The sequence below is a fragment of the Chlorocebus sabaeus genome, chromosome 11 (assembly GCF_047675955.1).
Source record: "Chlorocebus sabaeus isolate Y175 chromosome 11, mChlSab1.0.hap1, whole genome shotgun sequence".
Taxonomy (NCBI): Eukaryota; Metazoa; Chordata; class Mammalia; order Primates; family Cercopithecidae; genus Chlorocebus; species Chlorocebus sabaeus.
The window spans coordinates 100155270-100170035 of NC_132914.1; the positions used below are offsets into that span (position 1 = coordinate 100155270).

Consider the following 14766-nt stretch of genomic DNA (forward strand, 5'->3'; position numbering starts at 1 on the left):
CTCTAACCTCTGCACCTGGGCTCTTCTGATTTTTCTCAGGCAAAAAGGTAGGGCTACCTTTTTTCCTCTAAAGTTACATTTTCCTGAGAGCTTATTGTGCACCAGATACTGTGCTAAGTGCTTTACTTTCATCATCTCCTTTAATTCTCAAAACAGTCCTAGGTGGTAGACATTATTGCTGTTCACTGATGAGCAAACAGGCTCAAAGAGATAAAGTGATTTGCTCAAGATCACTAAGCTAGCTGAGCTGAAAGAACAATTCTGCAGCCAATGCACTTCACCAAAAAGCAATGTTGGGCTTTGAATAAAGGTGTGGTGGTGGTGAAGGAGTGCTTTTAAATTTTGGATTCATTTTCTCCCACTTTGAGAAGGAAAGGAAGTGTGACAAACTAAAGTAGATCTCTAAAGGTGCTTGAAAAAGATCCCTAGGACAGCCTTGGGCCTGCCCCATCCTAAGCATCCCTGGATTTAGGGATAGTCTCTTTTTAACGTAAGTTCTGCTTCACATACCCCTTCTTTTCTTTACTGAAGGCTGCAGGTCCCTTCCCCCAGCCAGTCTCTCTCACAAAGCTGGAAATAGAGACTGACCCCAGCGACCCAGACCTCTGTTTTGAAAAAGTTAAATCAGATTAGCTCATTAATGGCCTTGCCAAATACCTCGGCCGGTGGGCTGGCCTCTGTGAGCCCCTCAACAGCCTCTCGGGTGGGCGGCTGGGCTTCACGGTTAATGAATGACTTGGGCAGGCTGGGGCAACAGAGGCCCTCTGTGGAGCAGAGGCACCCGGTGGGGGCAGATCATTAATAAATATTGATTTGGCTCCAAAGGAAGCAGCCCGCTGGAGAGCTGGCCCTGGACACCCACGTAGTGGTCCCATTAAGTCGGGGTCAAATGCTTAGCCAGGACGCCAAGGGGCGGCTGGCTCAGGAGCGTCACTGAGCAAAAGACCCCCCAGGCCTGGCCAGAACCTGCTTCCTGGCCAGTGGGTCAGAGGAGGCCCATTCAATTTACAGCAGCTCAAGGTGCAGGCTGAGTCCAATCTTACCCCCTCCCTCCACCTGACATTCACCAGCCCCAGGGGTTAGCCGGCAAGGCACCCAGGCTTGCCTCCAGCCTGTCTCAGAGAGAGCAATAAATCCTGGTTTCTTGGGTGTGAAATAGAAGGCTGTTTTCACCACCCCCTCCCAGGCTCCCGGATGTCTCCTTCTAGGCAGTGGCCTCCAGCCGCGCAGAGAAGCAGTTGCTGCGTGCTGATCTCCACAGCTCCCACAAAGGAAGAAGAGACGGCTTGCCAACATCCTGCAGGAGCAAGACTTTTAAAGGTTTTGTTTTTCTCTTTTAAGTAGCTTCTACTTTCTTTCTGGAGAAGGAATGCTCTTCAGGAAGCTCTTGGCAAGAATGATGAGCCAAAGGCTCGCTGATGGTGCCCAGCTATTACCCTCTGCCTCCTGGAGACAGCAGTGGTTAGAAGTCAGGAGTAGTGGTTTTAGGGCAAAGCATCTGTTCTCTCTGTTCACATGGAAAAATTAGAATCCCCGAACTAGATGACTAAAAGGGATCTCACACATGAAGAGTGAAACTGTGCTTAATAAGCAGAGGGAGTGAGTGAATAGATATGAGTGAAATTATGAATAAATAAAATAATAACCTGTAGGGCCATTTATTCCAACCACCCCCTAAATTACAACTACCCTCCCAATATCCTTTTTAAGATACTATGTATCTCATAAACATTATCCATTGGCAGGTTAGCCCCTATATCCCCAAATATCCAATTCTGTCTTCTGAGAGCTCACCATTGCATTGAGATCTGGTTGCCTGTCACTGACAACTCTAGTTATGGTCAGCCAACATTGGGTCTAACAGAAGACACATAAAGCCTCCTCCGTGTATTGGCTGTGTCACTCCAGGAGCACTTATTTGGCCCTGCTGCCCTTCTTCTCATCAACTGAACCCACGCCTGGACTCAGTGCCTCAGTGCACCTCCTAAGACTACTCCTGAGGCATGCCACCTTCTCTATCACTGCCATGTATTATGCCATGTAGCCACAACCTACTAGATTATACAATGCATGGGTCTAGGCACCATGTCTGTCTTTTTCACTATTGCATCATATCATGTGACTGACACCGAGTGGGCACTCAATCAATATCGGTAGCATAAATGATAACTGAATTAGGAGATAGATGTGAATGAGAGAGGAATTTGGCAATGCTGACTCTGTGCTGTTTGAGAAGGAGTAGTAAGAGAAGGAAGAAAATTCCAACAGTCAAGATTTTTAAAAGGTAAGGGCCACATAATTCATAAAATGCTAAAGAAAGAGAGAATTCCTGGGGGATATTTGTGTCAGATCCTACAAAAATATCAAAGAGGATGAAAAATAAAAGAGGCTATTGGTTTTGAGTATTGTCAGAATGGTACAAGGAAAGGAAGAAGAGAAGAGAAAAGGGAAAGAAGGAAGCAAGGAGGAAAGAGGATGGTGGAAGTAGGGAAGGAAAGAGGAAGAAAGAAGGGAAGGAGAAAGAAAAGCTGCATGAAAAGGTGACCTTCTATCTCATATGCCAGTGCCATGTGCAATATAGCACCAAGTGGATGATGTTAAGCACAAAAAGTATTTGGAAATGCGAGATCATTCACAGGGCCCATCATACAATCCCACACATGAAGTTGTCTCCGTGGCTGCTAGGTAAGCCTGTCTTCAATGAGGTGGTGGCTGCGACCAATTCCTTATATATTATTATTGGCCTGGTCAGTGTCTATGTCCATGGAACTGGTGGTGACAAGTAACCTGCTATTGGCTGGGGTTATAGATCATAGAGAGCTCTCCCTACTAAAGCTTAAGGATGTCTAAGATCAAGGGCCTACTCAACTCAAGCAAGTTCAACTTGATCTTTAAGCACCCTAATGCACAGGGTACTCCACATAATCCCCTCAAGGAATCACAGGAATTGGGAGAGTGGGTCTTTGCTCCGTTTCACAGATTAAGGACAAGGGGTCATCCATCTGGAAGGGTGTCAGATGGAATTCAAATCTAGCTGGTAGTGTACAAGATGGAGACCCAAATCCTGGCTCTTGACTCTAAATTCATGGCCCTTAGTGTGTCACGACAATACTCCCTCAATCCAGCATGATAGCAGTGACATTTAGTTACAGTCATTCTATATCCTTTTACTTCCTTCTTCAACTGAGAGAACACACCTGTCACACAGAGAAAATGTATTCCCTGTCTAATTTTTTCTACCTTTCACTATCTTTTGGACTGACCCAAATAGCATTTCGCAGCTGCCTTTGTTTATCAGACATCAAGAGTTTTGGGAGTTTGGACTTGCTCAACCCTAAGATTCATTGTGTGTGTATCCTTATGAGAGACTTAAGGGTAAGTTTACTTATAACCTTTTGCATGGGCCCTACATGCTAGGCACTTTATGCAAATTATATCATATAATCCATACAACCACACTGGTACCTGGATTTCTTCATTTGCAGATGAAAATATTGAGGCCTAAAGAGGGACAGCAACTTGGCTAAACAGCTACAGTCCAGGAATTGAACTGCAAAATCCATGCAATCTTTTAATTATACCTTTCTGACTTGTTTTCTAATATTGAAAACAAGAATGTTTGCTTTAGCTATGTTTGCTTTAGCTGCCAGAGTTGGTTGTTGCAAAGCTTAAATGAGACAACCTAATGTGAAAGAATTTGGAAAACACTGGATGTGGCATACCAGTGAGGGATTCCTCTTAGAATGAGAGCCTCCTTATAATTTTTTAATCTTCCTGAGCTTGAAGCTCTGTGACCTGGCAAACTAGATGGGCTACAGAAATAGCATTTGCTCAGGATCTTCCTTTGCCAATGAAGAGAGCTGCCTGTGACTGACCACAGGGAGAAGACAGTCTACCAAGGATATGAAGAGACTCTGCTTCCCGCTCCTGGGTTGGTGTCAGCTCCCCCTGTATGGGGTGATCCTCTCAGCTGGAGTCTGCTTGTCTCAGTGAGGCAGTCTGCTGAAACGAGTGACCTCCCCAGCTGCCAGGACTTAGTGCTACATCAGCACATCCAGCAAGCATCCAGGTAAAGACTGAAAAAGGCAGCCAATCCTGTGTTTTTGCAAACATGCAGATACTTGGTCTCCTGCAGACAAAGAGCCACATATATCTACAGCTGTGAAAGGCACCTATGGAATGCACAAAGTGAAATGCACGGGAGCAGGTTTAGAACTGAGAAGAGGGCAGTGGGAAGGTGGAGACAGAAAAGCCAAGCAGACGAAAGGAGAGAGGAAAGAAACGCTCAGGTGGTGGGAGTGGAGAAAAACTCTAACCATATGGATTCCCTTCCAGCCCTAAGCAGCTTCTCTCTAAAAATTCTTAACTCTTTGGGAACCATAGCCCCTTTGAAAAATCTTGTCTCCTAAAAAATATGTATGCACACCCATGTACTATCTTGCCCACAATCCCAGGGGCTTTTCAGAGCCCTCTAAGGAATCCTATCCTCCCTTCAACCCCAATTGATCTGAAATGTCAGCTTTACTCAGCACTGTTCTTCAGGTCAGAAATGTTGAAGCAGAAAAAACTCAAGAAGGCAAGGAGGGGCAACAAGAGGGAAGGAATGACTATAATGATGTTGCTTTTGTCTTCTCATAGCAATCATAAGTGTCCCCAGGCAACATAGATAGATAGATAGATAGATAGATAGATAGATAGATAGATAGATAGACAGACACGCAGATAGGTCTTTCTGCTTTCCACAGAACCAGTAGTTGTTCTGGTAATTTGAGTCCACTTTTCTTCCCCTTATAATCACCATAAATTAAACAAAACCCAACAGATATTTATCCGCTCTTGGAAAATAACTGCAAACATATTTCTCAAATGGTGATGTTCCTATAACTCTGTCTACCCAAGACATTGTGTCTGTCCGCTTCTCCTGGCTGCAATCTGTCTCCATATAGGAATTTTCTAACCCCCACTAAATGTAATGTCATGCAGTCGACTCAAAGGGAAAGGTAAAAGGATTAGTAGATTGATCGATGAAAGATATTAATGCTCTTTCATGTTGGGTTGAAGAAGGATTTGAAGTCATCAGGAAAGAGGGTAGCAGGAGAATAGACCTCAAGTATTCAAAAGACTCTCTGGATTAAAATCCTATTAAATTCACATCAGCTTCTCCAGGAGGCATTTGAGAAGGTTGGGGTTTCTTTACCATGTCGCCGTAATTAACCTTCTCTTAAGCTGTTTTGGGTGGGGAACTTTCGCAATTAAGAAACTGAAAAACTTTTATTTTCTATCACCCACATGGCTTTTTGAATGGTTTAAAAACTAGAGTGGAAAGTGGTTTAGCTTAATTGATTTCTCCTACTTGAACCTGCTGTCAGACTCGCCTCTGAGATCTGTGCCCCTCAATAAAAAGGGCATTTTGTCCGGAGAAAGAATCAAAGGTTCAGATCTACTACAATGCTTTTCTTCCTCTGACTGTTCTCCCACTGAGTCCTATAGAAAGGGCAACTTTGCAAAGGAATGGTTGTTCTCCTTAAAAAGACCTGTTTCTTGGCCCAGACCCCACTTCATGGAAACTGTCACAGAAACCCAAAGAGCCTTTCTTGGCAGATGCCAGGTTGTGACATGTCAGCATCAGCTGTCTCATTACAGGTAAGTTAAGGTCAGGTGGGGGCAGCCACTATGGGATTGGGTGACCAATCATCTGAAGAAATAAGGGTCACAAAACACATGTTGTTTTAAAGGGTTGGTCTTAGCCAGTTTTTCTTCCCTAGGGAAAATGTCATCCCACTTCAAATATCAACAACCTTGCCATTTTGAGCAAGGACGTGAGAATCCCTGCTAGGGAAATGAACCTGTGCTTCCTCCAGGTTCCAATAAGCCCAACTTTTATTACATGATGCCTCTATGTAAAAACATTAGCTTTTTAGGCTGGGCACTGTGGCTCACACTTGTAATCTCATCACTTTGGGAGGCAGAGGTGGGCAGATCACCTGAGGTCAGGAGTGCAAGACCAGCCTGACCAACATGGCAAAACCCCGTCTCTACTAAAAATATAAAAATTAGCTGGCTGTGGTGGCATGCACCTGTAATCCCAGCTACTCGGTGAGGCTGAGGCAAGAGAATTGCTTGAACCCAGAAGGCGGAGGTTGTAGTGAGCAGAGATTGTGCTCCCGTGTACTCCAGCCTGGGCGACAGAGTGAGGCTCCATCTCAAAAAAAAAAGATATCATTAGCTTTTTTTACTTTCTTACTTCCTGGATTCTCAGAGCTAAACACAAGCAGAGAACAGGCCGAATTGCACCAACCTTGTCTTTCTCACAGCACCTGTTCCTCTATTCTACTTACCTGGGTGTGTCTTCTCCTTTGCCAGGCTGCGAGCTCCTTAAGAACAGGCAGTTTGACCCTTTCTCTCCTAGCACTGTGCCTGGCACAGAGCAGCTCTCAACACACCCTTGCCCGTGACCCCCTAGAACCCATTCTTTGCCTTAAGGCAAGTCCCAGCCTCTGTTTTTACAACGAAAAATGAAGGGGTCTGTAGGGCTGCATGACCTCTCAGGTCACTTTCCAGTTGCCAGACTCTCTGAAAAAGGAGCTGTGTACAGGCTGCATTTCGGTAGCTCTTGTGCTCATGCCAGTGTTTATAACGATAATGATGATAATGGTAAGAATAGAGAATATCTTTAAGTCCTTAAACATGCTCTGCTCTGTTCCCAGTGCTTCACTTGTGTGATTTCACCAATCCTATAAGGCAGAGGCTCTTGTGACTCCCCTTTGATACAGTGGGAGACTGCAAGGGTGAATGATTTGCTCAAAGTCACACCAAGTGTGGTCACCGTGGTTCCTGAGTCTGCACTCCTAACTCCCCCTCTATGTCCCCGCTAAGAACCTCCTTTCTGAGCCTCCAGTTCAGGCTGCCGGCTCTCCAGCTGGTTTACTATATATTCTCTGGCTCCTCCAGGGGCTAGCTGTCTGTCTGTCAATTGCTTTGATTTCCTTCCTCATGGCCCCAGCTGGCTCAGCCTCCACCTGCTCCAACCAGAGGCTGAATTGCCCCAGGATCTGGCAGGCCCTTTGTTCAGAGGGTCTGCAGCTCCTGTTGAGAGCAGGTGGCCGGAAAAAAGCAAGAGAGGGCAGTCACTGGGGAAGCAGCTTGGGAGGCTGAAAAGGAAAGAAGGCAGATAGGAATGATCCAGGGAGGAATTCCCAGTGCCTGCCCTCCAGGGACCCGAGCCCATCTGCATGGCTGCCCACTCTCTGCAAAGCCAGAACACTGGGGTGGGCTTTCCTTACCTTGGTTATACCTACAGGAGAATGAAGGCAGAGATGAGTCTCCTAGAAAGACCACGGAGCTACCTTTTGAAAAATGTTTCAGTGGCCTATTTTACGGGATGGATCTTGTCTCATTTTAAAGCATCTCTGCCTATTCAAATGCTTCTTTCAGCTATGGTGCCTGAACTCCTCTTGACCCAAAGTGTTTCCAAGTGTTTTGGAAAGAAACTTGATTTTACAGTAGAAAAAAATAATTTTTTAAAGAAGTTCATCTCTGCAATCACATTCTTAAGTATTTACTTGAATCAGTTGAAAACTTATCTTCACACAAAAACCTGCACATAAATGTTTATTCACAGGTTTATTCATAAGCATCAAAAATTGGAAGCAACCAAGATGTCCTTCAATAGGTGAATGCATAAGCAAACTGTGATACATCCTGACAATGGAATATTATTCAGGAACAAAGAGAAATGAGCTATCAAGTCACAAAAAGACATGGAGGATTTGTAAATATGGATTGCTAAATGGAGGAAGCCAGTCTGAAAAGGCTACATACTGTATGATTTCAACTATGTGGCATTCTTGAAAAAGCAAAACTATGGAGCTAGTAAAAAGATCAGTGGTTGCTGCAAGGAGTGTGTAAAGAAGAAGGAATGAATAGCTGGAGCATGGGGCATTTTTAGGGCAATTAAACTATTCTGTATGGCATTCAAATGGTAGATACATGACATTATGCATTTGTCAAAATGAATAAAACTACAAAACACAAAGCATGATCCTGAATGTAAGCTATGGACTTCAGTTGGAGATAATATATCAATATTGGCTCATCAATTCTAAAAAAAAAAAAAAAAAAAAAAAAAAAAAAAAACAAAACACAAATGCAAGATGTCAATAGAAGAAACTGAGGTAGGGATGAAAGACCTGGGAACTCTCTGTACTTTCTGTGCAATTTTTCTGTAAGCCTAATATTGCTCTTTTAAAAAGCCTATTAAGGTCAGGTGCAGAGGTTCACGCTTGTAATTCCAACACTTTGGGAGGCTGAGGCGGGTAGATCACCTGAGGTCAAGAGTTCGAGACCAGCTTGACAAACATGGTGGCAGACCGTCTGTACAGAAAATACAAAAATTAGCTGGGCTTGGTGGCGCATGCCTATAATTCCAGCTACTCGAGAGGTTGAGGCGGAAGAATCGCTTGAACCTGGGAGGCGGAGGTTGTGGTGAGCCGAGATCGCACCATTGCACTCCAGCCTGGGCAACAAGAGCAACACTCTGTCTAAAAATAAATAAATAAATAAAAAATAAAATAAAATGTCTATTAAAAAATGGTTCACTTGAATATACTTGAGGCCCTAAAAAGCAGTCACTTTGCTCCTCTGTATTGCTTTCAGGCTAATCATAATCATAATAACAACCATATGGTATCATTTGTCCAGCCCTACAGTGCACCAGGCACTGTTCTAAGCACTGTTTATGTATGACTTCATTTAATCCTCACAAAAGCCCTATGAAAAATTGAGGTCAGGGCAGTTAAAGCAATTTGTCAGGGGTATCAAACTCAATAGGTGGAAGAAGCAGGACTTGAACCACAGGCTATTCAACTTCAAGCCCACACTTATAATTGCTACACTCCATCACCCTTCCCCGCCCCCACCCCCCAATCCTGAGAGGATGGGTAGCATTTCAGTATGTAAATAATGGGACAATGCAAGTTTTGACAACTCCTTTATTAGTCATTCACTTGGAAATATGTGCAGAGCACCTGTGTACCAAGCAGTGTGCTAAACTCTGAGGATACAAATATAGTTAAGAGAGTGTACCTGCCCACAAGGAGCTTGTATGAGTAGAAGAGACAGATAAGAAGATGGAAAATGACAATGAAAGCCCTAGTAACAAGAAGCCAGGTAGCTCCAGCTCTGGAATTGGCATGTTATGAACTGGAGCTATATGGGGAGATCCCTCTGGTTGGAATGGAGAGATGCAAAAATCCATTCAACCATCTTGAGTTGATTTTTGTATATGGTAAAAGGCAGTGGTCCAGTTTCAATCTTCTGCATATGGCTTTCGAGTTATCCCAGCAGCATGTATTGACTAGGAACTCCTTTCCCCATTGCTTGTTTTCATGGGTTTTGTTGAAAACCAGATACTACTTATTGGGTATTACGCTGATTACGTGGGTCACAAAATTATCTGTACACCAAATTCCCATGACACACAATTCACCCATGTAAAAAACCTGTACCTATAACCCTGAATTTAAAATAAAAGTCAAAAGAAAAAAAAGAGAGAAAAATAAAAATAAATACAAATTAAAAGCTTATAAAGTTAAAAAGAGAGAGAGAGAGAGAGAGAAAAGAGAAAAGAAATAGCTATCTTTAGGAAGGGGAAAAAGAACTAAAATTCATTATATGTCTAAAATATACCACGCACTTGCCTAGGTCCCCAACCTATATCTGCTCAATCCCCCAAACAGTCTTCCAAGGCATTATTTCCAATACATATATATTAAATATACATATATTTAAATATGCTGTTAAATATATATCTTGCTGTTATTTTATGAAGACAGTGTAGAGTTACTTATGTTGCAAAATTCCTCTAATTCTTACCTGTGTCTTTCTTCTTATCTCGTGAAAGCTCATGGACAGTGGCCCCAATGTCGTGCCTCAAGATCTTGATGATGTTTGTCAGAGCCGGCAGGCTACGTTTATCCAAATGGGTGAAAAATTCGTACTCATCTTTCTTTAAACGAGAAGGTCTAGATTCAATGTGGGTCAGGTTTATATCATTCTCCTAGAAGAGAGAATGGGGAGGGTGAGGAGACAGTCACTGGAACTAACGCAGGTCAAAGATGCAGAACCAGTACAATAAAACCTAACACAACAAAATGGAGAGTTCACGAATACAATTGTTTTTATAAGAGTAGAAAAGAGTCCTTAAATTTGCAAAAGTTGTTTACTTTTTCTTCTTTAAAACCAAGTACTAAGTGGCAGGAGGTGGGGCAGTTAGTTCACATGTCACAATTTAATCACATGAAAATCTGCTAAAGGCCTAGAGTTGCCACTGTAAGATTTTGATTTGATTAAAATATTTAAGACAGTTGTTGCCAAAAATATTTACATAGGAAACCTCCCCACTTCCCAAATGAAATTCTATGGAATTACAATAAATAAATAAGATAGAAGCAACATTGTTCTGCTTGAATAGGGGGATCAGACTTACTTGATTTATATCTAACATCTAAATTTATTGCTTGTGAGACAATGTACTTTCATGTTTCTAATCCTCAGTTTTTCCATCTATACCTTGCTGGTCTTAATTATACCTGCTTCCTAAGTTCATTGGGAATGTTGATGATATGATACATACGCACCACTTGGCACATAGTAAAAATTATCTAATATAATTACCACTAATATGTTTATATAGGCCAGGTGCGGTGACTCATGCCTGTAATCCCAGCACTTTGCGGGGCGGAGGCAGGCGGATTGCCTGAGGTCAGGAGTTCGAGACCAATCTGGCCAACATAGTGAAACCCCATCTCTACTAAAAACACAAAAGAATTAGCCGTGCATGGTGGTGTGTGCCTGTAATCCCAATCCCAGCTACTTGGGAGGCTGAGACAGGGGAATTACTTGAACCAGGGAGGTAGAGGTTGCAGTGAGCCAAGATCGTGCCACTGCACTCCAACTGGGCGACAAAGCGAGACTCTGTCTCAAAATTAAATAAATAAATAAATAAATAAAATAATATGTATATATATAATTACTTTCCATTCAAGCTAGTCAATAAATATATACATTTGTAGCACCCAACAGTGGCCAATGATCCTTCTAGCAGCTTGGAATCCATCAGTGAACAAAATAAACATGCTTTCCTTTATAAAGCTTACATTGAAGTTGAGGGGACACAAACAACACACAGAAACTCATTTGTGCATGTTATAATGAGAAGGTCTAAGACAACAATGCAAGGCAGAGCAGGGGGAAGCAAATGGGCATTCCTGAGGCAGGGTGAGGGCAGACTGCAGGACTAAATAGGGCAGACACATGGGGCCTCATTGGGATGACACGATTTATGTACAGTACTAAAGGAGTTGAGGGAGGTGAAGGCCGGAAGATGGCAGCGTGTCTGGCCTGTTAAAGAGACAGCCACAAGGTGGGTTGACCAGAGTGGAGGAGGTCAAGGGGAAAATAACAGGAGACAGTGTCAGAATAATCACAGGGCATTGCAGGCCATTTTAAGGACTATGGTTTTGATTCTGAAAGAAATAGGGGTCTTTGCAAAATTTTGAGCAGAGGAATAATATGATCTCATAGGCTTAAAAGGATCAGTCTAACTTCTATGTTGAGAACAAACTTTAAGGGATAAGATAGACCAAGCAAGGCCTGTCAAGAGGCTGGTGCTGAAATGCAGACAAGACGTGAATGTGGCTATGTCCATGTTGGTGGGAGTGGAAGTGGTAAGAAGACATTATATTCAGGACGTCTTCTGTAATCTCCTCAAAAGGATCAAAATTATCCAAGGATATGAGAAAAGTTTGTGGGTAAGAAAATGGATAAAAAGTTCATCATATTCCATGTCACCCTCAAATTTGACTATTACACTGATCACGATGTGGCTAAATAAAGAGAATTTCAGGAATCCAATGGGAAGAAAAGAGCATATCATATCTCCCTGAGGAATATCATCTTTAAATCAAATATTATGGGCCAAGCTAGGTGCTCGGACAATGCAAGGATGAATAAGATATTTCCCGCTTTTACATTAGCCATTCCTACCCTAATCAGACCATTTTTAATGGCTGCCTGATGATCTGCTGCATAGATGCAGTCATAAATTCTTTAACCAATACTCTAGCGATGGATATATGTGCTGCTTCTTGTTTTTCTGCCACTAGAAATAATGGACAACATTATACATAAATTTTTGCCTACTTGTCTGATTTCTCAGAATAAATGCCTAGGGGTCAAATTGTTTAATCAGAAACTACCCTTTAAAGATTATTTATATATTGTCCCATTGCCTTCCAGAAAGACTATACTCATCTCTTCTATCTTTCCACTAGAAGATCCATGTTTCCCATCGGTACTAACTTTAAGAATTTTCAATATTCTTGACTTGACAGATGAAAACAGCAAATAACTCATTGCTCAATTTTTTTATTTAATTGCTGATGACACTAAACATTTTTCCTAGGTTTAGTAGCCATTTGCATTTTTTTAATGAATTATCAGTTTATAACATTTTTTTATCACAGAGATTTTTTACTGATTTGTAATAATTGTTTATATTTTCATATTAACTCTCGTGTGTGTGTGTGTGTGTGTGTGTGTATATATATATATAAAATTCAAACTGACATTTACTCTTGACTATTCTTAAACACCTCAGTGAAAAAACAATTTTTAAAATGCTCTCAAAAAGTGTTGGAACATCACAAGTATAAATAGTCTTAGAGTTTTTAAGGAATGTAGCTGTGATGTATTATCAGAAAAAGGCAATAACTTCTTTCTCAAAGGTAATAACTGCCTGCGTATCAGAGTTTGCTTGATGTCTCAAATGCTCCCTAATTGTAGAACCAAATTCCTTGGACTCTTTTGGATTACTATGGCATCTGCTGAGTGCTAGATGCAAAATCACCAGACATAGATAAGAGGCACAAGGTGGGTTGTATAATTTGTCCAAATGCATCCCCTAAAAAAATTAGGCTGGATGACTCAAGAGTTTTATTTGTATCTGTCTTGTCCCTTTCTGAGAATAGGCTGTGGGGGACTGGAGCTCATTTGTAATTATGCCACAGTTTTCTTGCAAAACCTGGACTGTTTACACTGGTTCTGAAGCAGAAATGAACTAAAAAATGAATGTTGGTCAGCAGCAACACTTGGCAAGGTCTACTAAAATGCACTGAACCCCCAACACAAAGATGTCAACTTGCAGTCAGTGTTTTCCTGCTGGAAGCACTTGCTAAGTATGGAAACACCCCACTCCCACATTCGTGTGAAGAGCTGGGAAGCTGCTTTCATTAAATGCCATAAAAATGTGAAAATAATGATTATTTACTACAGCTTCTCAATTTCAGTGTCTTTAGATAGTGATATTTTAGTTCTTATGGTTATTACAAAAAAAGTCATTTATTTTAGTTGGTCCTCTAACATAAATGCCTAGCAAATTATCTGCTACTTAGTCAGAAAGTGTGTGATTTCCTTGGTAATGCTATTTATTATGGAGAAAAACAAGGAGTATTGTATACACTTTATTAAAACAAACAGATAATAGGGGTTACTGCATATTTAAATGGACAGAAAGTATCTGAAAATATAACTTAAATAACTCTAAAATTTCAAAAAATTAAAATTCACTGAACTTGTGGTTGAAGAGGTTTATCTATTGCCTGAATCGTTAATGGTATAAAGTTCAAAAGAACGGTAGTGATGCCTTTTCATACTTAAGTATCACTTTATAGTACAGAATTCTTTTCTGTGACCATCCCAACAATCATTTGAAAAGGTTAAGGGAGACATAAAAAGATAAAATCAGAGATGAAGGTGCTTTGCCTTAAGCAGCTAGAGAGCAAGGCCCATTTTTTTTCCTAATCTCAGAGTCATGAGTTTTTTAACCACACTGCCTTTCCTGCCAGGCATACATACAGTGAGCACTCCACTAAAATACTAACTTTTATTATTATTATTACTACCATTATGTCAAACACAAATAATTAAAACCTCCGGATGTAGTAAATACAATAAGTAACCTCAAACAGGCTCATGGTGCAGCCATTATTTATGGCTTCAACTGCAGGCAACACACCCTTGAGGACTGTGGCTAGGGAAACCCACAGAGGGGCCCCCATTAGGGAAAGAGAGAATAGTGGGGAGGTAACGCCAGAGAGACAGCGGCAGGTCTGAAGCTTTCTCTGGCAAACAGAGATTACTTGTTAAACAAAGCAAAGAGCAATGTCATCCTTCTTGGCTCAGGAAGAAAGAGAATGGGTAGGTTCCACTTACTATTTACCTAAGATGAAACTTCAAAAGAAGACATAACCAATTCCTGCCTTATGCAGAGTTGAGAGCACAGCAAATTCAAGAACCAAGAAAGGACACACCTCTGGCATGCTTATTTGTGGGAGAGTTTGGGAAGGAAGGGGAGCAGGGAAGAAGTTCTGGGAAGCAGACCATAGGATATAGTGCTCTTCATTCATACCCCACCCCTGGAAGCATCCACTTCCACAGAGAAGCTTCTAGCTTTGAGGATAACAATAAAACAATTTATGTTTCATGACTCAGTTTTTTTAGTGTTAGAGATTTAACTTATGGGAAAATTCACATAGCATTTCACCAAAACTTCTAAGCTAACTAAACTTCCATAATAGAGGAACGATGAAGTGGACTGTGGTATAATCACACAATGGAAGATTAGGCAATCATTAAAAAGTGAATAACAAAAGCAACAACATGTATTAAAAAACGTGTCCGTAAGCACTTCAAGACCTGAGTGCAGTG

The 14766-nt window shown here is 41.6% G+C and overlaps 1 protein-coding gene across 2 annotated transcripts in view; it reads right to left on the bottom strand.

Annotated features, from left to right (window-relative positions):
• Positions 1-14766, bottom strand: part of PAH (phenylalanine hydroxylase) — a 73451-nt gene that overhangs the window by 42149 nt on the left and 16536 nt on the right. For both annotated transcript variants that reach the window (XR_005239882.2, XM_008004444.3), the window contains exon 3: positions 9874-10057. Coding sequence is in view for 1 of the 2 variants with exons in the window: in XM_008004444.3 (XP_008002635.1) it covers positions 9874-10057 (184 nt within the window). In the remaining variant the exon portion in view is untranslated. The remainder of the gene's footprint in view (positions 1-9873; positions 10058-14766) is intronic.